At 41.3% G+C, this 21,703-nt stretch overlaps 1 protein-coding gene across 1 annotated transcript in view; it reads right to left on the bottom strand.

Moving 5' to 3' along the window:
* Positions 1–1,298: 1,298 nt before the first annotated feature.
* The window catches only part of STRIP1 (striatin interacting protein 1), a 39,676-nt gene continuing 19,271 nt past the window's right edge, over positions 1,299–21,703 (bottom strand). Inside the window, exons 11-21 of the mRNA XM_056557909.1 lie at positions 19,798–19,863; positions 19,653–19,716; positions 19,048–19,119; positions 17,825–17,899; positions 12,745–12,842; positions 12,081–12,207; positions 7,022–7,122; positions 6,874–6,940; positions 6,695–6,799; positions 2,281–2,485; positions 1,299–2,178 (exon numbers count right to left, since the gene is read on the bottom strand). Coding sequence (XP_056413884.1) covers positions 1,931–2,178; positions 2,281–2,485; positions 6,695–6,799; positions 6,874–6,940; positions 7,022–7,122; positions 12,081–12,207; positions 12,745–12,842; positions 17,825–17,899; positions 19,048–19,119; positions 19,653–19,716; positions 19,798–19,863 — 1,228 coding nt within the window. The 3' untranslated portion in view covers positions 1,299–1,930. The remainder of the gene's footprint in view (positions 2,179–2,280; positions 2,486–6,694; positions 6,800–6,873; positions 6,941–7,021; positions 7,123–12,080; positions 12,208–12,744; positions 12,843–17,824; positions 17,900–19,047; positions 19,120–19,652; positions 19,717–19,797; positions 19,864–21,703) is intronic.

The following is a 21,703-nucleotide window of genomic DNA, read 5'->3' as shown; positions in this document are numbered from 1 at the left end:
TAAGAGATGAAGCTATCTCCTCCTGGATCATTATTCTTCAGTATTGTATTACTCTACAATTGCAGAGGTTTCCTGGGCCACGATAATTTCAATACAGGCCGCACATCTAGATTTTGTATAACAGCTTCCTACATTCAGCACATTCTTTATTACGCTTTTAGAAGACTACTTCTTGCTACCCTACAAAACAAAATAGCCTGGAGCGTCCACCTCCCTCTGTCGAATTCTCCAACATGCTGGAGGAGTTCTTTTAGCAACACTGCAGGGCAATCAGGAATGGTCTGCTCAGCGGCTGCGGGCTGTAAATGCTGCAGGCTCGGGTTCTGGATAATGCTGCTGTGGATATTGCTGTGGGCTGGCTGCCTGCTGTCCACAGGGTTCAAGGACACTGGAGAACGCAGACTGGGAATCCAAACTGGAAAAATCCCACGCCCTTTTTGAAAGGAGGCCTGAACCGGAAGTGACTCTACGCTGCCAGGCTTACGCACATCCGCCGGCATCACTGTGCAAGAGTCGTTCCGGCCTCAGACGGGAGAGCTGCCAGTCAGGAAGCCCCACTACCGGAGGAACTGCAGCCCCTTGGAGAGGTATGGAGACAGCTCCCAGTTCTCCTGCCGGAGGACAGGAAACCTGAACTGGGGTGGAGAGACGTGTCCCATTTTATATTCCCAGGTTTCCTGTCTTGCGGTGTTAAGTCCTCTCCAAGGGAGTTTTTTTTCTTCTATCCATAAAATTTTTATTTTAAGGTTGATTCAGCATGATTTTTTTTTCTCGAAGGGGTGTTTCTCAGAAATTTCACAGATTTGGGGTGAGGAGTATAGAGTCCTAGAATGGATTGCAAACACCACATGTTGAGCCCAAATGCGCAGTACACCCATATATGATTTGAGAGGTGGAGTTTAAGTTTTGGGGTACTTATTTTGTATTTTTATTTAAGCTGAAATTACTTACCAGAAAAAATTCTATATTTCACCTTTGAAGCCTAATCCTAACACATTCTATAAGACTGTGGGGGTCAAATGCTCACTACACCCCAAGGGGTGATCTTTTGGAGCTTTGTATTTTGGCACCTCATTTTCTTTGCAACTAAGCCACTGACTTGACAATTGAATTCTATTTTGCCCTGGACAGATCTGAAAGTGCTCATTGGACGTAAATTGTTTGGGGCCCAACAGGCTGTATATCTGTTTATTTTAAACAGAAATAATAATGATGATAAATAAAACTGTTTAAGTGAATAAATAAGAGGACTACCCACACCAAAACAGTCCAAATTACTCCACTTTTAAAAAAATGTGTCCAGATAAATTGCAACTTTAATCCCGCTTTTATCTGTGGTCATACATTCTGTACACACTGATAAAATATATATATAAAAGCACAAATATAAAAAGCACATAAAACTTTCCTTAAAGATAAACAAGAGGAATGTTGTTTCAAAACCATAATAAATAGTCCACTGGTGTACAATTTCACTCAGCATCAGAAATACCACTGTTGCAAGTGACAGACGACTTGATGCAATACACAATATATAAATAAAATTATTTTAGGAGTCACACATAATCTTACCCTCATCCAATCCTGCAAAGGCCCTTTACAATATATGAAAGATCAGATAGTAGTTTATTGTCTACCTTGATGTGTAACCAAAAAAGGGTCAAGAAAAGAGGAGCAATTATTACTAGAAGTGAACCAAAGTATGAAGAAAAAAAAAAAACAAGGGAATGCCCTCTTTAAAAAAAACTAAAAAAAAAAAAATAATAATTCATACTTTTGTTGCATCTAAAGGTCATGTTATAACCGTTTGGCCCAGGTATATTCGAGGATGTCAATAAGAGGTCATCACTATTTTTGTAAATTAACTAGTGTTATAAATGTATGTAGGCAGATGAAACCGATCATCTTTAGGCAGATGTTAAATAGCATGTTATTGCAGCAATTCTTCCCAAGATATAGGTTTAGAAAACACCTCTCTCTCTAGCCACAAGTCATAGTTCATTTGGAAGTCCTCTGGTAGCTCCACATGTTGACCAAGCACACTCTGAAGACAGTTGTCTACTGGAAGGAATTCAGGGTTTCTATGAGTGCGATCATATCGGCGAGAGTTGAAGCGCTCAATGTTGGCTCTCAGTGCACACTCCTCAGCCTGAAAATCCCAGGGGCGAGCATCAAGATCTATGTCAAATGAAAAAAAATGAAAAAATTAACAAAACAAATGATATCTCTTGCAGAAATTTACACAAAAATAATAAATCTAAAATTCTTAAAATTTCATACCATTTCCATATGCCCAATCATCATTCAGACGGTGTCGCACTTTCTGGTAAATGGCTGACATAGTTTTCATGTTGCTTTTCCTCCACTGACGTCCTAAGTACTTGGTCTGTACTTTCAGTAACTTGAGTACATACAGCTGCATCATCGCCTGTTTGACTTTAAGAGCTCTTTTTAAGATGGGAGCAGACTTGAAAACAACAAGCATCTATGAAAGGCAAGATAAATGATAAACATTGGCTAGATTAAAAAGGCACAAAATTACTTAGTATCAAACCAATCAAGTTAATTGAAACACAAAAAGGATCATGACAAACTCGTACATGTACCTGGCCGCCGAACCATACATAAAAATATAACATATTATAACGATAACTAAGGCCAACAGGTCTACACACCCACAAAATTACTTAGTAAAAGGAAAATACATAAGTCTTACTACAATAAAAATATCTAATCTCACAAATCAGCTAAAACATGCATAATACTGTGTAGACCAGTGGTACTCAACTGATCCAGACATTGGATGCTAGTCATCTAGACCTCCAGCCGGTTCCCTGAGGAGGCATCAGGCTCTCCGGGTATTCATGTGTGCCTGTGTCTTTAAGACACAGATATTAATTAATAGCCAAGCACTGCTCAGTGCAAAGGAACATTCTGGCACAGGTTATATGGGGCATATAGTTACTGCTTTTGAGGGGGCATAGTGACAGCTCTTGAGGGGGCATAGTTACACAGCTCATGGGAGGCATGGTGGCAAAGTTTATTAAGTGGCAGTGGCATAATTTATTGAGGGCACAGACACCTCACTGTTTTAAGGTAAAAAATTTTGTGTTAGGGCACAGTGTTTGGCAATATAATATTTGGGAGCATAGCGTGTTGCAGTAAAATATTCAGATGCCAGTATTATATTTAGAGGCACAATACGTGGTAGTATTCAGGGCATGTTCGGTTTGGGTAGTCTGCCACCAAGTTTTTCACTTGGGAATTTGGAGTGCAGAGATGGTCATGGGACACTGAGTTCCACCCAGGAATGTATCTTCAACATTTCAGTCATGGCTGATTTGCTCCTAGTGCCGCCTTCACATCCAGACAGACAAAACTATGGCCATAGCGTACAACAATGATGAACAGGAAGGGCTTGAGGAAGATCTGCCAATACAAAGGGCAGAGGAAGATGGTCCTAAGTTCTAACACAATGATGAGAAGGACATCAACCTGATACTGTATTGCAACAGAACCCCAAAGACCAGGGACAGAGGGGAAGGGTGGACTTGTCTCAGAGTGGATGGCTAAAAACTGATAGTGCTCCCAATACTGCAAAGCGAAGAAACCATTGGCAAGTTAGGAAGATGGGCATGCATATATAGGTGTGCTGGATGTTCACCAATAATAGGTATTTGGGGGGGTGGGGTCAAAAGAAACATTTGTTGGGGAAGAAGGAAAATTAATGTGCAGCCCTGCAAGACAATCTGCAAAAAAACTGGAGTTCTGCACCTGCACCAACAACACAGTCCGGGAAACAAGACAGACAGCTGCCCACCAAAGGGGAGGACCCAGACTGGGGCACTCCTTCAGGCAGACAGGCTTGAAGGATCCAGACTTGGAAAAAAATCCAGACCTGGGGGCCAGACTTCCAGGAGGCACAGGTCTTGAAGGATAGGACCACCTTCTTCTCCTGATTTGTAGAGGCTTTGTCTGAGCAACCAGAGGGGGTACAGATAGGTAACAAGCTCCTTCTTCTGGCCTTGTCTGAGTTAGTGCATTGTATATACAGGTAAGAACTACAAGTGGCTATTCACTTTCGGTTACACCCACACACGTGATGTCAGGGATGGGCATGTCTAGGAACCAGAAGCACACTGCCATGTCAGTTCTATCATTTAACCCTAGAGGGCCTGTTGCATTGGATCTAATTATACAATGCAGCTCTCTTTGAAGTAGTATCTTGTCTATTCGTTCTCCTGCTTTTGATTCTACTTTTTCAAGTCCTGCAAAGCGCAGGACCTCTGGGTTATTTTCATGCATCTCCCTTATGTGGGATAGTAAACGGGGTGCACCCCGTTTCCCCGTACGAATGGAGTAAAAATGCTCCCTGATCCGTACAAACAGTTGGCATCCCGTATTCCCTACATAATAACTGCATGGACAGAAAATAGCATACACTTTATTTTTTGAGCAGCATGTTATTAGCTCATTAACAGTATGATGGATCGGACCTATCCTCAGTTATCTAGTTGACATGTTATAATTGCAAAAGTTGCAATTCTTGCATTTTAGATTTCCTTTCGGTACAAGGTCTCCCCCAACCATGTAGTTTTTTTTCTATTCTGCTCTGTACAGGCTGACTACATCAACAGAGCAAAATGGTACCACCTACCAAAAGTGCACAAGTCACTGAGCTGACCCCCTGGAAGACCCAGGCGGGCATCGGCTCCGTGACTGAGCACTTATCTCAGTACATAGATTGGCTCTGGAATCCTCTTATCCTCTATCCCATCTTACAAAAAAGACACCAGGCATTTGTTACAAATGGTAAGAGAGATTCATTGGGAGGAGGGGTACACATTATGCTCTGTTGATGTAGTCAGCCAGCCTGTACATCCGCATCCCACATGATGCGGGTGTGCAGGCAGTAAGAGAGTTCTTACAATATACAGACAGATCTGCAGCATTTATCGATTTTGTATGTGGGGGTTTACAGTTCATATTCTCCAACAGTACATTTAAAGTTTGCTGAAAAATTGTATAGGCAAGAGACAGGGACCCAGCCAATTTGTTTTTAGCCATTTCTGAAAAGATACGTGTATACTTCCCTCAATCATTATCTGCAGTATATAAAAACCTACACTAGGTATGTGGATGACATCCTAGTTATATGGTCAGGTTTTGAACAGCAGTTCTCAGATTTCGTTGCTTACTTAAATGCTAGCAATACTGTAAATATGGCTGTTAAGCATGAATATGGAGGAGTACACTAGAATTTCTTGACATTCGACTAAAAAGTTATAACAACACTCATCACAGAAGGTTACAGAAAGGAAGTGACTAGGAACACCTTACTTTACTATGATAGTTCTCACCAAAATACGAAAAAAAAAAAAAAAAAAAGAAGTCCCTTATGGACAATTCATTAGGTTAAAACGTAACAACACAAACAAAGAATCTTATAAAAAGACTGAGAGAAAGGTCATATCCAGAAAATTAAAAGAAGAGTAGATTAAGAGCAAACAAAAAAGACAGGATCTCCTGCAAAACAAATCTAGACAGAACCAAGAAAAACTTTTACATTCGTCTTTGATATCTCTCCTATGAACAGGATACTAGAATCAGCCGTTAAACGCAATTGGTATATATTAGAAGTAGATGAGGACTTGAAAAATGTAGCTAATAAAAAAAAAAACGTAATCACATAAAAAAAAAGGACAAAACAATAGGTGATGCACTGAAGTGTACAAAAGAAAGAGCAGAATAGAACAAAAACTACATGTTTGGGAGTCCATGTACTAAAAGGAAATCTAAAATGCAAGAATTGCAACTTTTGCAATTATAACATGTCAACTAGATACCTGAGGATAAAGTGTATGCTATTTTCTGTCCATGCGGATTTTATTATGTAGGGAAGACGGGACACCAACTGTTTGTACGGATCAGGGAGCATTTTTACTCCCACTATTCGTATGGGGAAACCGGGCACACCCTGTTTAGTATCCCACATAAGGGAGACACATGAGAATAACCCAGAGGTCCTGTGGTTTGCACGACTTGAAAAAGTTGAAGAAAAAGCAGGAGAACGAATGGACAAGAAACTCCTTCAAAGAGAGCTGCATTGGATAATTAGATCCAATGCAACACGCACTCTAGGGTTAAATGATAGAACTGACATAGCAGTGTGCTTGTGCTTCTGATTCCTAGACATGCCCATCCCCGACGTTGGACATCACGTGTGGGTGTAATTAAAAGTGAATAGCCACCCGTAGTTCTTACCTGTATATACAATGCACTAATTCAAACAAGGTTGTATGGCCCGAAGAAGCACTTGTTGCCTATCTGTACCCCCCCCCCCCCCAACCCCCCCCCCCCCCCCCCCCGTTTATGTCTCTCTCCTCTGTTTTTTATGTGAGTATCTTTTTGTCTAATGAAGCTTGAAGACAAGAAATAGTGAGTGGCGGGCTTTCATTTTCTCTTCTTCATGTTGTTATCTGCATACTACCTATAGCCTGAGCACCACCATATGTCCATGCTGCAGTTAAAGTATCAGCCACAGTACAAGATTCTCAGCATTGCTGCAGTGCCAAACTAATCTACAAGCTGACTTGTTAATTATGTATCCACTACTGGGTAAAGTTATAATGTATATTGTGATATAAAAAAAGGATGAAAATTAAGTGGAAAAAAAAAACCCTTGTATACTAACCATGGTCCTAGAGTGCTTCCACTTGGTCAGTTTGTTTAGGATGCGCAAAAGATTTATGCAGGAAAACAAGTTTCGCCAACAAAATCGGTTATTATCTCCAGCTTCCTGTAAAGACATTACAAAACCAGTAAATAAACATTCATAATATTCAAATTGCATATATCAAATCCATCACTTACTAGACTCTCTGCAGTAAGTTCAGGCAGCTCATGGACGACACAATATGGGTAGTCAAGAACGGAAATACTATAGAAAGAAATATAAATATAGAAAACATTACACATATTGTTTACCATAAATAATATTTTCAGCTCCCACCTCAGTTACCTGTTTTTGGCAGTAATGTACGACATAATATTTTGATTAAAAAATTTCAATATTAAAGGAATGCAATTTGCAAACACCAGATGCTGAGCCATATACTCCATCTGGGGAAAAAAAAAAAAAAAAGCTCTCATAAAACATCTTAAATGTGACATCACAGAATACCAGACCTACTTTTCCATTTCATTATTTATTGTTTGCTATTTGGCATACACATTCTAGAATACTTTACTGGCAAGTGATGTATTATGTTGACAAAAATATTTACAAAATATAACTAAACTTTGGGAATGTAGTCAGGTAATTAATAATCCATTTAACAGTCAGTGACTAAAGTAAATTGAGTGGTCATGTGCTTCTGCAAAAATGACAATAACTGGGTGATGTTTGGACAACTGAAAATAAAATCACTACACACTATTGCATATTCATTTGTACTTTTAATATAGTGCTGCAGCTTTGGGCTAGCCAAGTTGGAACACAGTATGTAGAACAACCATCTTCACATTCCTTCCCATCAGTCATAACACTTAAACCACCTGCTTATTATTAAGCCCCGTTATACCACCAAAATAGCTATCGTCCACAGAGGTATGGACTCTAGGAGACCTCTGAAGGTATCCTGAGGTATCGGACACCAAGATGTTAGTAACATATGAATGTTGCCTAGCATACCAAGCTTGACATGTGCCATTGTTACAAAATAATGTTATTCACTGAACCAGTGGTTTTAAGGGGTACTCCGGCCCTAAGACATCTTATCCCCTATCCAAAGGATAGGGGATAAGATGTCTTATCGCGGGGGTCATCACTCCTCCCTCCCATAGTCTTGCATTAAGGGGTCAGGGCTTGATGTCACAAGGGGGCAGAGTCCTGACGTCACGATACTCTGCCCCATGGTAGTGAGGCTTCAGACACGGAGCGATCATCGCTTTGTGCAGCTGAGACAGGTGGATGCTGCATGAGAGATTGCAGGGGTCCCCAGAGGTGAGACCCCCCACAGTCAGACATCTTATCCCTTATTCTTTGGATAGGGGATAAGATGTCTTAGGGCCAGAATACCCCTTTGATGTCATTTACAGTGGCTTTCTGGTGTAAATCTTAAATACAATATAAAATAATGTACAACATTATAAAACATGAACATTATCTGACCGTGCCCATTATCAGGGACAGCCTTGAAATAAGTCTCCTTCTCTTTGATTACTAGGACAGTAGCAGCGTGCAGGAGCGAAGAATACTAGGGATGGATCTGTTCCCTTTCTGAATTGAAGGGCATCCCGGCTGCTACTGTTGTAAGCATACGTGCCAATGTCTAGAAGGTCATGAACAGAGACTGCACAGATTTACTGTGAGTATAAAATAACAGCCCAATGGTATAGCCTTTACAGTAAATTAACCACAGACAAATGTACATCCTGGTGCAGAGGTACATTTACTTCCTGTACATGACTGCGAGCAGTATTTTGTAAATGTCCGAACTATCAAAATATAATGTTAATTATACTGTATGGTGAACAGCGTAAAAAAAAAAAAAAAAAAAGCTGCGTAAACGGAAAAATTAAAGTCATAGGTGGTCAAAATAGGGGCAATTTTAAACACTGGATTTTGTACAAAAAGTTTGATATTTTTTAAAAACAGTACAATTATAGAAAAGTATGTAAATATGGGTATCATTTTAAGTGAATTGACACACAGAAGAAAACATGTAATTTTTAGCGTAAAGTGTTCAGTGTGAAAAGGAAACCCTCCAAAATTAGCAAAATTGTGGTTTTGATTTAAATTTCCTCACTATTAAAAAAATTATTTGCCGTACATTTGATGGTAAAATGAGAGGTGTCATGACAAAGTACAATTGGTGATGCAATTGGGGTCTGTGGATGGAAATGTAAAAGAGTTATGGATTTTAGAAGGCAAGGAGGAAAAAACCTAAACGCTAAAATAAAATTGGCCTGGTCCTTAAGGGGTTAAAGGGTTGTCCAGAGTGCAGAAAAAGGTATTGCCTCAGCTGCTTCCTGGCAGGTAACGAATCACGGTCATCAGGTGTAGGCGAAACCCCGCCAGAGTCCAATAACTTAAAGTTGCCGATGTTAAAGGGGTACTCCATTGGAAAACATTTTTTATTTCTTTTTTAAATCAAGTGGTGCCAGAAAGTTAAAAAGATTTGTAAATTACTTTTATTTAAAAACCTTAATCCTTTCAGTACTTTTCAGCTGCTGTATAATCACAGAGGAAGTTATTTTCTTTTTGAATTTCATTTCTGCCTTACCACAGTGCGCTCTGCGGATACCTCTGTCCATTTTAGGAACTGTCCAGAGTAGGATCAAATCCCAATAGCAAACCTCTCCTGCTCATGACAGCTCCTAAAAATAGACAGAGGTGTCAGCAGAGAGCACTTGCGGTCAGGCAGAAAGGAAATTCAAAAAGAAAATAAACTTCCTCTTTAGTATACAGCAGCTGATAAGTACTGGAAGGATTGGGATATTTTTATAAAAAGTAATTTACAAATCTGGCACCAGTTGATTTAAAACATTTTTTTTCCAGTGGAGGACCCCTTTAAGATCACATTGCACAGCTATGGTAATACGTTTACTGCTCTCCAGACCACCCCTTTAATCAGGAAACAAACAGCCTTTAACCCATTCGAGACATTGGGCATAAAGGTACAACCAGGTGTTCTAATACTTAAATGCACTCCTTATGGTAAATAAAAAAATCTTTCTAATGTACTTTGCTTAAAAAAAATAAAATAAAAAAATAAAAAAATGTTTTCTATGTTTTATTTGTGTTTAAAAAAGCTGCCACTATGTGTCTCCCTACTTTTCCAGAGCACATTTCTTCACCCCCCCCCCTCCCCCCCCATCGTTTGCACGGATTATGGACTCCTGCTGGCCTGGCAGAAGTCCAAAATCAGGAAATGCTGAGGGGGGTGTGTGCAGCCTCACTCAGTGCTATGACTAGCAGCTGCCGATTCCACCAATGTCGGTCATTTAACCCATTTGACGCAGTGATCAATGACGATTACGGAGTCTAAAGTGACAATAAACGTTGCCGGTAGCTCAGTGTAGCTCACTGAACCCGCCCGACATGATAGCAGGGGTTCAGTGATATAAAATGGCGAAGGAGGGTTCCCTTACCTGCCTCCTGCTGCAGATCCACTGATGTAGCTTGGTTTAGCCAGACTATATCAGTGGATCGCCAATATATCGTACTGTGTACTGCTGTGTAATGATAGCATTACACAGTAAACGAATGATCTAATGATTGCATATAAAAGTTCCCAACGGGGACTTAAAGGGGTATTCTGGTCAAAGACATCTTATCCCCTATCCAAAGGATAGGGGATAAGATGTCCAAACGCAGGGGGTCCGCCACTGAGACCCCCGTGATATCCGTGCTGCACCCGCATTCTATGCCGAGCTGCTGTTCCAGTCTCTGAAACCTCTGATGTCACAGCGTGATGGTCATACCTATATACCAAAAAATAAAGTTAAAAAAGGGTCAGCATAGGACAATTTTATGCATACCAATTTTGTCAGAAAAAGATTGCATTTATTTTAAGTAGTAGAATAAAACAAAAAAAAAAAAACTATATATTGGGTATTGTTTTAATCATATTGACCTACAGAATAAAGATAATGTATCATTTTGTACCATAGAGTGCACTGTGTAAAAACCAAACCCCACAAAAGTTGCAAAATTGCAGTTTTCTTGGTTTTGCGTTACATTTTATGGCAAAATGTAAGATCTTATTACAAAATTACAATTGGTCACTTAAAGAACAAGCCCTCATATGGGTCTGTAGGACTCAGGGTTTTTAAATTTTTGCACTTTCGGTTTTGCCTCCTTACCTTTTAAAAATCATAACCCTTTCAATTTTCCACCTAAAAATCCATATTATGGCTTATTTTTTGCGTCACCAATTCTACTTTGCAGTGACATTAGTCATTTTACCCAAAAATTCATGGCGAAATGGTAAAAAAAAAATCATTGTGCGACAAAATCGAAGAAAAAACGCCATTTTGTAACTTTTGGGGGCTTCCGTTTCTACGCAGAGCATATTTCGGTAAAAATGACACCTTATTATTCTGTAGGTCCATACGATTAAAATGATACCCTACTTATATAGGTTTCATTTAGTCGTACTTCTGGAAAAAAAAATCATAACTACATGCAGGAAAATGTATACGTTTAAAAATGTCCTGTTCTGACCCCTATAGCTTTTTTATTTTTCCACGTACAGGGCGGTATGAGGACTCATTTTTTGCGCCGTGATCTGAAGTTTTTATCGGTACGATTTTTGTTTTGATCAGACTTTATCACTTTTTATTCATTCTTTTATTTTAGTGACCAAAACTACTCTTTTTTGGACTTTGGAATTTTTTTTTTTACGTGTACGCCATTGACCGTGCAGTTTAATTAACAATATATTTTTAGTTCGGACATTTATGCACGTGGCGATACCACATATGTTTATTTTTATTTACACTTTTTTTTTTTATGGGAAAAGGGGGGCGATTCAAACTTTTATTAGGGAAGGGGTTAAATGACCTTTAATAACACTTTTTTTTTACTTTTTTTTTTGCAGTGTCATAGGTCCCATAAGGCGCTTGACTGCTCCTGCCTGGATCTCAGGCACAGAGCAGTCATTTGTCGATCGGACACAGAGGAGGCAGGTAAGGGCCCTCCCGGTGTCCTGTAAGCTGTTCGGGACGCCACGATTTCACCGCGGCTGTCCCGAACAGCCCGACTGAGCAGCCGGGATACTTACACTTCAGACGCGGCGGTCAGCTTTGAACACCACGTCTGAAGGGTTAATACAGGGCATCACCGGGATCGGTGATGTCCTGTATTAGACGCGGGTCCCGGCCGTTGATAGCCGCCGGGACCGACCAGATATGACGCAGGGACACCGCGTGATCCCGCGGCATATCGCGGGAGACGGCGGAGGACGTAAATATACGTCCTTTGTCTTTAAAGGGTTAAAAGGGAGGAGGAAAAAACGAAAACGTCTTAAAGGCCAAAATGGGCCATGTCCTTAAGGGGGTTAAGGAATACAAACCTGATAAACATGGTTTAGCTTGAAGTGTTTTAGTAACAGCAGCAATACAGCGGAAATAGCTTTCACGATAATCTCTTTGTGTCGATTCACATCTACTCCTAGTTTCATGCTCTGTAGAACTGTGGTCCTGTAACAGAAAATTGAGAAGTAAAACAAGCATAATAAAAAGTCATGAGATTTTATTTAAAATTTATCTCCAGATATCAGGAGAATGAACTATATAGTGTGAACTATATTTAAAAAAAAAAAAAAAAAAAAAAAAAAAAAAAAAAAACACATTGCATGGCAGATTCTGCTTCTAACTAGAATCAGAATAGAATAGGTCCTCTATCAAGGAGGGCAGCCAACACAGTAGAATTACATTACATGCTGTCCTGTTGGCTGAACTACAGAATTATGTGAATCCCATAACATAAGCCACTGCTAGTGCCCTGCTGCTAGCCAAGGTAGAATCTGCCAGGGAGTTTACTAAGAAATAATTATTGTGTTTACCCCTGCATAATAATCCGTTTTCTATGTAACTAGGAGGTGGGTTTCAAAAGAAAGTAAGCCAGATTCACATAAAAAAAAAATTAAACCTTCACAGAAAGGCACACATTTCCATTCAGCAGCTAAACTAAACAACCATCCTACACATGCGCCCACACATGCCAGCATTACTTACGGCATTTCTTCCGGAAGCACATCTGCCAGAATATTAATTGAATCTGTCTTTGCTTTGGAAGTAGGCGCAGCAGCAAGCAGGATCTTTAGCAAGGCGATCTAAGAGTATTACAATAGTAACATTTATTACCTGCGGTTGCACTTAGAGGGTCTGACATTTTGAGATATGATAAGTTTTGATCAGTCAGTTTTATTTGTAAAAAAGGAAGAGGGTAACTTATTTTTTTTGGGGGGGTGAGGGGCTTATTCACATTTATTAACCCCTTAAGGACCAAGCCCATTTTCACCTTAAGGACCAGAGCATTTTTTCTAACCTTGAAGCTCTCTGCTTGTAAGGAAAATGAATATTCCAAATAAATTATATATTGATTCACAAACACAATATGTCTACTTTATATTTGCATCATAAAGTTGACGTGTTTTTACTTTTGGAAAACATCAGAGGGCTTCAAAGTTCGGCAGCAATTTTCTCATTTTTCACAAAATTTTCAAAATCTGAATTTTTCAAAGGACCAGTTCAGTTTTGAAGTGGATTTGAAGGGCTTTCATATTAGAAATATTTTGTTAAAGTCTGATGTGTACGTGAAAAAAACATTTCTTCACTAAAATGCAGTTTTTTACCCAAATTTTACATTTTTACAAAGGGGTAATAGGAGAAATTGCCCCCCCAAAGTTTGTAACCCCATTTCTTCTGAGTATGGAAATACCACGTGTGGACGTTAAGTGCTCTGCGGGCGAACTACAATGGTCAGAAGAGGAGGAGACCACTGTATAGTGGTCTCAAACTGTAGCACTCCAGATGTTGCTAGGCAACTCACTGGCTTCCTTAGTCTGCACCAGGGAGCCGGCCGCATGTCATTGCCACCCGCTGCCGATGGTAAGTGACCTCTGGCACTGGTCACCAACAGTTCCTCTGCTCTGCCCGGACTACAGTGGGTGGTGGGTGGGCAGAGCGGGGGAACCAAACTTTAACCCCCCCCCCCCCCCCCGACAAATAGCAGGGATAGGAGGGGTGGCACCGCTGCCACCTAACTCCTATCCCTTCAGGGGGACCAGGGGTTTCCCTTTTCCTGCCAAAAAATTGAAGATAATACGAAGAAAATCAGATCACTTCTGAACAAACAATTAGTTTCCCTTCGAGTCATAGCTTCAATGTCTTAAAGCACAACATTTGAGAGAGGGACTGGGTTATTTAGACAAGATTTTACTCAACTCAGATACCAAAGAGGAACTTCTATACTCCTGGAGTGACATCCGAAGATCCTGGGTCCTCTAAGTAAAAGATGTCTCTTATGGCGGTCACCAATGAGTTCACCGTTTCAACTGAATCAGAGCGGTCGGAGGCCTCAGCCACCGAATGGGAGACTTGGGTCAAGTCAGCTATAAACTGGGTCAGGGAAGAAACCCAGGCTGGTGGAGTGGCTGAACCGAAAGGGCATCAGGGGGTACCAGGGGGTCTGGGGGAGCAGTGGAGCAGGCAGGACAAGTGGGCTCAGTAGAGCCAGGCATCTTGGCATTACAGTGCTTACAGACAAAATAAGTCACTGACGTTCCATGTTTCTGTTTAGAGAGAGGAACAGCTCTGGGTACGGACATAATGAGAGAAGAGACAGGAACTTTCTCACCCTAGTCTGTGTCCCCTGGCAGCTGCGGTGAGGAGGAACTTGCTCAGTGCAGCTAGAGTGACAGAAACAGGCCAGCCAATAGCAGAGAGGGGCGTGCCTGAAGCAGAGGCACTAACTAATTGGCCCCTTCTAACTGAAAATAGCGCCCACGGCGCTGATTGGAGGCTACTTCGTGCCTCTGAAGAGCTCCGACAGCCATGTGGGCGGAGCTATAGACTGGCCGAGAAGAAGCTGTAATGGCGCCCGCTCCTTGTCCCGAGCGCACGTCAGCCGCATATGCGCTCGGGGGAATAGAGCAGGCGGCCTATACGCCGGCAGAGACTGCCGGAGAAAGTGAAAGTAAGCCGGCGCTCAGAGCGCCCGGCCCGTACAAGCGCCACGGCTGTCAGCCGCATACAAGGCGCTGCGGTCAAAGTAACCACACACACAGTGAAGTAAAACAGATTACATGCCCCCTAAAATGCCACTGCTCCCCCAGAATAAAAGTCCAGCCCCTGTATAAGCCAGCCCTATAACCTGAAAAGGTGGGCCAAAAACAGGGGGTCTTCAGAGCTTGCAAGTCCGCACCTAAGGAGAAAAGGGGGAAAGTACTTACCTCAGTCAGAAGAACTTACCTAATGGAGTCTTCAGTGAAGTCTTCAGTCAGCTTTTGTCACCTGCATCACGCCTGGCTGCTATGCGCGAGCGAGCAGGTAAATAGGGGGACCCGGACCCATGAGGTACCAACCCAGGCGCTTACCATTGGCGAGGGGGGGGGGGGGGGTGAACAGCGCATATAAGCAATGTCTGTGCCCCCTTACTCTCAATGGGGAAACAGGGAACCGGAGTCCCTGAGTCCCCACCTGAAAACAGGAAAGAAAAAGGAATAAAAAACTAACACGTCCATAACTAGGAAAACAAAAATCAGAAGACCTGGTCTGGAGAATTCCAGACCATGTCCACCTCCTTCAGACACTAAGCTTAAACTGATTACCTCAGGGCCTGAAGGCGGGTATATCCTGCTGGGAGGAGCCGACTTTTTAATTACCATAGTGTCACACCTCCTAAAGACAGCAGCATACACCCACGGTCTGTGTCCCCCAATGGAGCCGATAGAGAAATTAATTTTTTTTATTTGCAGAGCCCACTGTTCCAAAGATCTGTCAAATGCCAGTGAGATGTAAATGCTCACTGCACCCCTTATTAAATTCTGTGAGGGTTGTACTTTCAAAAATGGGGTCACATGTAGGGGGGGGGGGGGTCCACTGTGCTGGCACCACAGGGGGGCTTTGTAAACGCACATGGCCCCTGACTTCCATTCCAAACAAATTCTCTTTCCAAAGGCTCAATGGCGCTCCTCCTCTTCTGAGCATTGTAGTGCGCCATCAGGGCTTTTGATGTCCACACATGGGGTATTTCCATACTCAGAAGAGATGGGGTTACAAATTTTGGGGGGCATTTTACCCTATTACCCTTTGTAAAAATGGTAAATTTGGGGGGGAAAAATGCACTTTAGTGAAATTTTTTTTTCTCATTTACACAACCGACTTTAAACGAAAAAGTTGTGTTAAGGCTCACTGGACCCCTTGTTACGTGCCTTGAGGGGTGTAGTTTCCAAAATGGTTCTGATACCATAGGGGCTTCCTAAATGTGACATGCTCCCAAAAAACCATTTCAGAAAAACGCACTCTCCAAAATACCATTGTTGCTCCTTCCCTTCTGAGCCCGCCGAACACTTGACATACACATGAGATATTTCCTTACTCAAGAGAAATTGGGTTACAAATTTTTAGAGGATTTTTCTCCTTTTACCCCTTCTAAAAATGCAAAAACTGGGTCTACAAGAACATGTGAGTGTAAAAAATGAAGATTTCGAATTTTCTCCTTCACTTTGCTGCTATTCCTGTGAAACACCTAAAGGGTTAAACACACTTTCTGAATGTCATTTTGAATACTTTGAGGGGTGCAGTTTTTATAATGGGGTCTTTTATGGGGTATTTCTAATATGAAGGCCCTTCGAATCCACTTCAAAACTGAACTGGTCCATGAAAAATTCAGATTTTGAAAATTGTGTGAAAAATTAGAAAATTGCTGCTGAACTTTGAAGCCCTCTGATGTCTTCCAAAAGTAAAAAACATTTAAAGTAGACATATTGTATATGTGAATCAATATATAATTTATTTGGAATATTCATTTTCCTTACAAGCAGAGAGCTTCAAAGTTAGAAAAAAGCAACATTTTCAATTTTTCTTCATCAAATTTTTGAATTTTTCACCAAGAAATGATGCAAGTGTCAACAAAATTTTACCACTAACATAAAGTAGAATATGTCTCGAAAAAACAATCTCGGAATGAGAATGAAAAGATAAAAGCATCCTAGAGTTACTAATGCTTAAAGTGACAGTGGTCAGATGTGCAAAAAAGCTGTGGTCCTACAGTGAAAATTGGCATAGTCATTAAGGGGTTAAACAAGCATAATGTGAGCTTCCTCGTCTTGTAATAAAATTGGAGATTTTCCTATTTTTAATGACGGAAAATACTGATTTTATTAAAGAAAGGAGGGCAAGTATTATCCCACCCTTGTCTATACCCATTCTAGGATCTAAGACATTCGGAAAGTTTTCTAACCCTTTTACATTTCTTTATATTCAAGTTTTCCCCTATCATTCTGAACTCAATATCCCGTAACAAGTGACAAACAGAACATTAGAAATCTTATGGGAAAAGTTTATGGGGTCACAATGGTACCTCACAAAAGGATTCAGGTGCTGCCATTACTGTATACTGTAGTCTTCCCTCAACTAACAGTACAGTGACCAACTCATGCCCCTTCTGAGTGTTAGCTCAAGCAGCAACCTAATGAGGATGCTAAAAGCTGGTAAATACTCACTGGATATTCTTTTTCCCCTAAGGTAGGACAGCACAACCTGAGGGAGAGACTCCACCCCTAGGTCAGGGTTTCCCAACCAGGGTGTCTTCAGCTGTTGCAAAACTACAACTCCCAGCATGCCTGGACAGCCAAAGGCTGTCCGGGCATGCCGGGAATTGTAGTTTTGCAACAGCTGGAGGCACCCTGGTTGAGAAACACTGCCCTAGGGACAGGAAACCTCATCTCCAGTCTCAGTGAATTTCCAACACCAAAAGAGCATTCCTTATTGATTAAATACAAATATATACTGCTTAACATAACAGAAAGAACTTACACTTTTTAAAGGTAAAAGCATAACAAAAGTGAAAGCCAACACCAGGAATTCAATCCCAAAAGAACATAAGATGGAAATGCCCCCAATGTTGTCATGGCTCGGGAAAACTGATTCTGTAACGCCTATATAAATGGATGTTATAGAAAAAGACAATTGCCAATGATAGCTGACCTTCGCTAATAATCTCCCTGGTCCTGTGGAAGGCTGGAAATGCAAATATTGAGAGAGAAAAATTCACTCACTAAGATTCTGGGGACAAACATTATGTACTTACCATGTACTGAGGTAAACTGGGGAGAAGACCCTGATATAAGATCTCTGCAGGAACTTGTTCAACCTCTTCTTCACCCTAAGTAACAAAGAATTTAAATTAAATGGAACTAGTTAAAAATAGACTAAAGAAGCACTATGAATTGTTTTTGCCTGCCCATTACAAAACATGCAATTATTAAAGAATAATAAAGAGGCACTTAAGCAAGCCTTGTGCATACTAATTGTAGTTGGCATTCCCTTTATGGCTTTGTTTCCAATCTTGATTCCTATTTCCCTTCCGGTATGGCTCTTTTAATACCACCTACATTTCCCATGGTACCTCTTATTTTGCAGACAAGTCCTATCTAAGCGCAGCAAGTGATAGAATGAAGACCTCCAAAAGACTCAGGAACAAGCAGGGCGCATGGAACTCAGGTAAAACAATTAGGTTTATTACCCACAATGCAGCGCGTTTCGTGGTAAACCGCTTCATCAGGCATGCCTGATGAAGCGGTTTACCGCGAAACGCGTTGCATTGCGGTTAATAAACCTAATTGTTTGACCTGAGTCCCATGCGCCCTGCTTGATCCTGAATCTTTTGGAGGTCTTCATTGTGTTTGCTGTTTAATCCTAGGAGCGGCTGCTGGATCCCGGATCTACTGATCTTTTACACGCTATTCCATTGTTGTACTTGGCTTTAGTACAGCCACCAAGGGTGAGCACTTCCAATATTGTGTTCGCCTGCATTTGTTTATTGCGTTATCACACCATGGAGCGCTTTCCCTTATTTTAGTGATTTTCAGCAAGTGATAGATAAGAGACAAAAAGTCTGTTCCCTAACTCACACTACAGAGTATCATATTAGAGAACAAATTTTTCTATTTCTCCCTGTAGCTCTAACACATGAGAGAAGATGCCAGGCTGCCACACACAGGGCAATAACAAAAATCTGCACATAGAGAGACAGCGCGAGTCAATGAACTTGTACAACTCTATAGCTAATCCAAGTATGGACTCACCTGCTAGATCACACCTCTTAGAGCAGAGATTCTATCAACAGCAGTAGACTATACATGAGAAGTGTACAAAAGGAGGACAGAGCTGCCAGAAGAAGGTTTCCAATTATGGTGCACAGAACTGACAACTTCCTGTTATATATGAAAGCGTGCAATTTCCTGGTAGTCTGAATAGAGGTCACATGACCCAGCTGCAACAATGAGAGCTTATCACTGTAATACTACTTACGCCAGAGAGCGGACACATTATGAACTCTTCCTCAAGGCGAATCTGAATCTCAGCAATAGATGTGTATTTATGCTGTGGAAGAGGCAAATGTATTAACTGTAATTAACCGTTATTAGTTTTTTTTATTTTTATGAAGAAGTAGCCAACAACCATTTTACACATGACAATGCTTTTTTTTTATCAAATGTGCTTGAGGACTTTAATCTTATGACTGAATTATGTATTTTCTTGTAACATGGATTGTAGACACACATAAGTAGAGGATCTGAGAAGATTCCAAAAACGATATCATTTCGTAGCCTCAGGTGCCCAGATTCCAAATGTATTTTTCTTGCTAAATTATCCGAGATACAGGAATATTGCAATGTTGTAATGAATAAGAAGTTGGACAGGAACTTTATTGCAAAAATGAGCGGGAATGCTAGGCTCTTAACATGAACGTAATTCATGCCCACTCGTATTTACCACTTTCAGCGTAGATGTCACATCCTATTTTGCAATAAAGTTACTATCTAACTGGTTATTCAGTAAAAAGTGGGGATAGCTAAACAAACAGCAAAACTATAAGAAAGGAAAATGACAGCTAAAAATCACGGGAGACTTACCAGCTTTAGAGTGCGAATACTCTCATGAATAGGGCGTGGTAAACCAACTACTGTATCTGTGTCACTGAGAAATTGGAGAGAAGTTAGCAAAGACTACATTTAAATACTATAAACTAGGAATCACAATAAGGCATCATTATCTTACCTTCCAAGAGTGTAGCCAATGAACTTACTGCGACTTGATTCCAGAAATATCTCAATGTCTTTCTCCCTGTTTGAAAGAAAAACCACAACACAAGTCATATTGAATGTTTTACCATATTTAAAGGGAACCAATCATCTGATTTTACCCTATATAATGCTTGGCAAAGCGTTATATAGGGTAAAATCTTTATTTTCGCCATTCCCGGGGGATGCTCCTGCCCCCAGGGATGGTGAAGATATGAAGTTATAAACTAGTCGCCGTAAGTAGTCACCTGGGTGGGGAGCTCTTCTCATCTACTCCCGTTCTTCGGACAGGAGAGACGCCCTCTCCGCTTGATTGATGGGCCGCAGCATTGTTCCGCTCACTGAACAGACGGAGCAGAGTGATGACGCGGCCCATCAATCAAGCGGAGGGGGCGTCGCTCCCGGCCGAAGAACGGGAGTAGATGAGAAGAGCTCCCCGCCCAGGTGACTACTTACGGCGGCGGCGACTAGTTTATAACTTCATATCTTCACCATCCCTGGGGGCAGGAGCGTCCCCCGGGAATGGTGAAAATAAAGATTTTACCCTATATAACGCTTTGCCAAGCATTATATAGGGTAAAATCTGATGATTGGTTCCCTTTAAGCATATAAACCTGCTCAGTTTCCTACACTAGCAAACTGCAAACAGATAGCACAGTATTAGCAGAATGATGAGAAACTGATGAAAACTAGGAATTTTTCATTAAAATTAAAGCGATTCAGCATCCCCAACAATATTTGTCCCTGCTGTTTGCTAAGCAACAACCTTAAAGGGGTACTCTGCTGGAAAACCTTTTTTTTTTTTTTTATCAACTGGTGCCAAAAAGTTAAACATATGTAAATTACTGCCATTTAAAAATCTTAATCCTTCCAGTACTTATCAGCTGCTGTATAATACAGAGGAAGTTCTTCTCTCTTTGAATATCCTTTCTGTCTGACCACAGTGCTCTCTGCTGACACCTCTGTCCATGTCAGGAACTGTCCAGAGCAGGAGAGGTTTGTTATGGGGATGTGCTCCTACTCTGGACAGTTCCTAAAATGGACAGAGGTGTCAGAGAGCACTGTGGTCAGAAAGAAAAAAAACTTCCTGTGAAACATTACAGCAGCTGATAAGTACTGGAAGGATTAAGATTTTTAAATAGAAGTCCCTCTCTGACAGCAGCCCCCACTCTCCTGAGAGACATAGACCACATGACCACATGGTTTCTGCCCTACACTGATGAGTCATGCACCCTTTAGTGTCGACAGTTGGGAGGTGTGTGCAGCCTCAGTCAATCACACACTGAAATATCTCTGAGCACAGAGCATAAGGGGGAGGTCTGCTTTCAGAGAGGGAGCTGGCAGGCAATGAGAGCAGAGCTGCAATGGTTGCCTGGAAATTTATTCATGCTGAAAGGGAGGAAAGGATGGCAAAGAATATCAAGCAGCAAGAGAAGACAACAGGGGTCACAGGAGCCATGCATATCAGGCAGGATCATTTACAGGAAACATATCCAGGTTCAAACTACGGAATCTACTGGCAGAAAATTTCCGCACAGAGATTCCGAGTGCGGTCAGCGCAGACTGAATCAGTCGGCGCTAGGACCTCCAATAGACTGCAATGTGTTCCGCACGGATTTCCGCCTGAAGAACGAGCACCGCCATTATTCAGGCGGAAATTTCCAAGCGGATTTTCCGTTCACAAATTCCGAAGTGTGAATTTGTGAACGGAAACCCATTCACTATACTAGTGGTCTTCAACGTGCGGACCTCCAGATGTTGCAAAACTACAACTCCCAGCATGCCCAGACAGCCAAAGGCTGTCCGGACATGCTGGGAGTTGTAGTTTTGCAACATCTGGAGGTCCGCAGGTTGAAGACCACTGCACTATACAGTACATTTTA

Source organism: Hyla sarda, chromosome 2, assembly GCF_029499605.1.
Source record: "Hyla sarda isolate aHylSar1 chromosome 2, aHylSar1.hap1, whole genome shotgun sequence".
In the NCBI taxonomy this organism is placed as follows: Eukaryota; Metazoa; Chordata; class Amphibia; order Anura; family Hylidae; genus Hyla; species Hyla sarda.
Note: the sequence above shows the minus strand (reverse complement) of the source record. Positions and strands in the feature narration are given on the sequence as shown.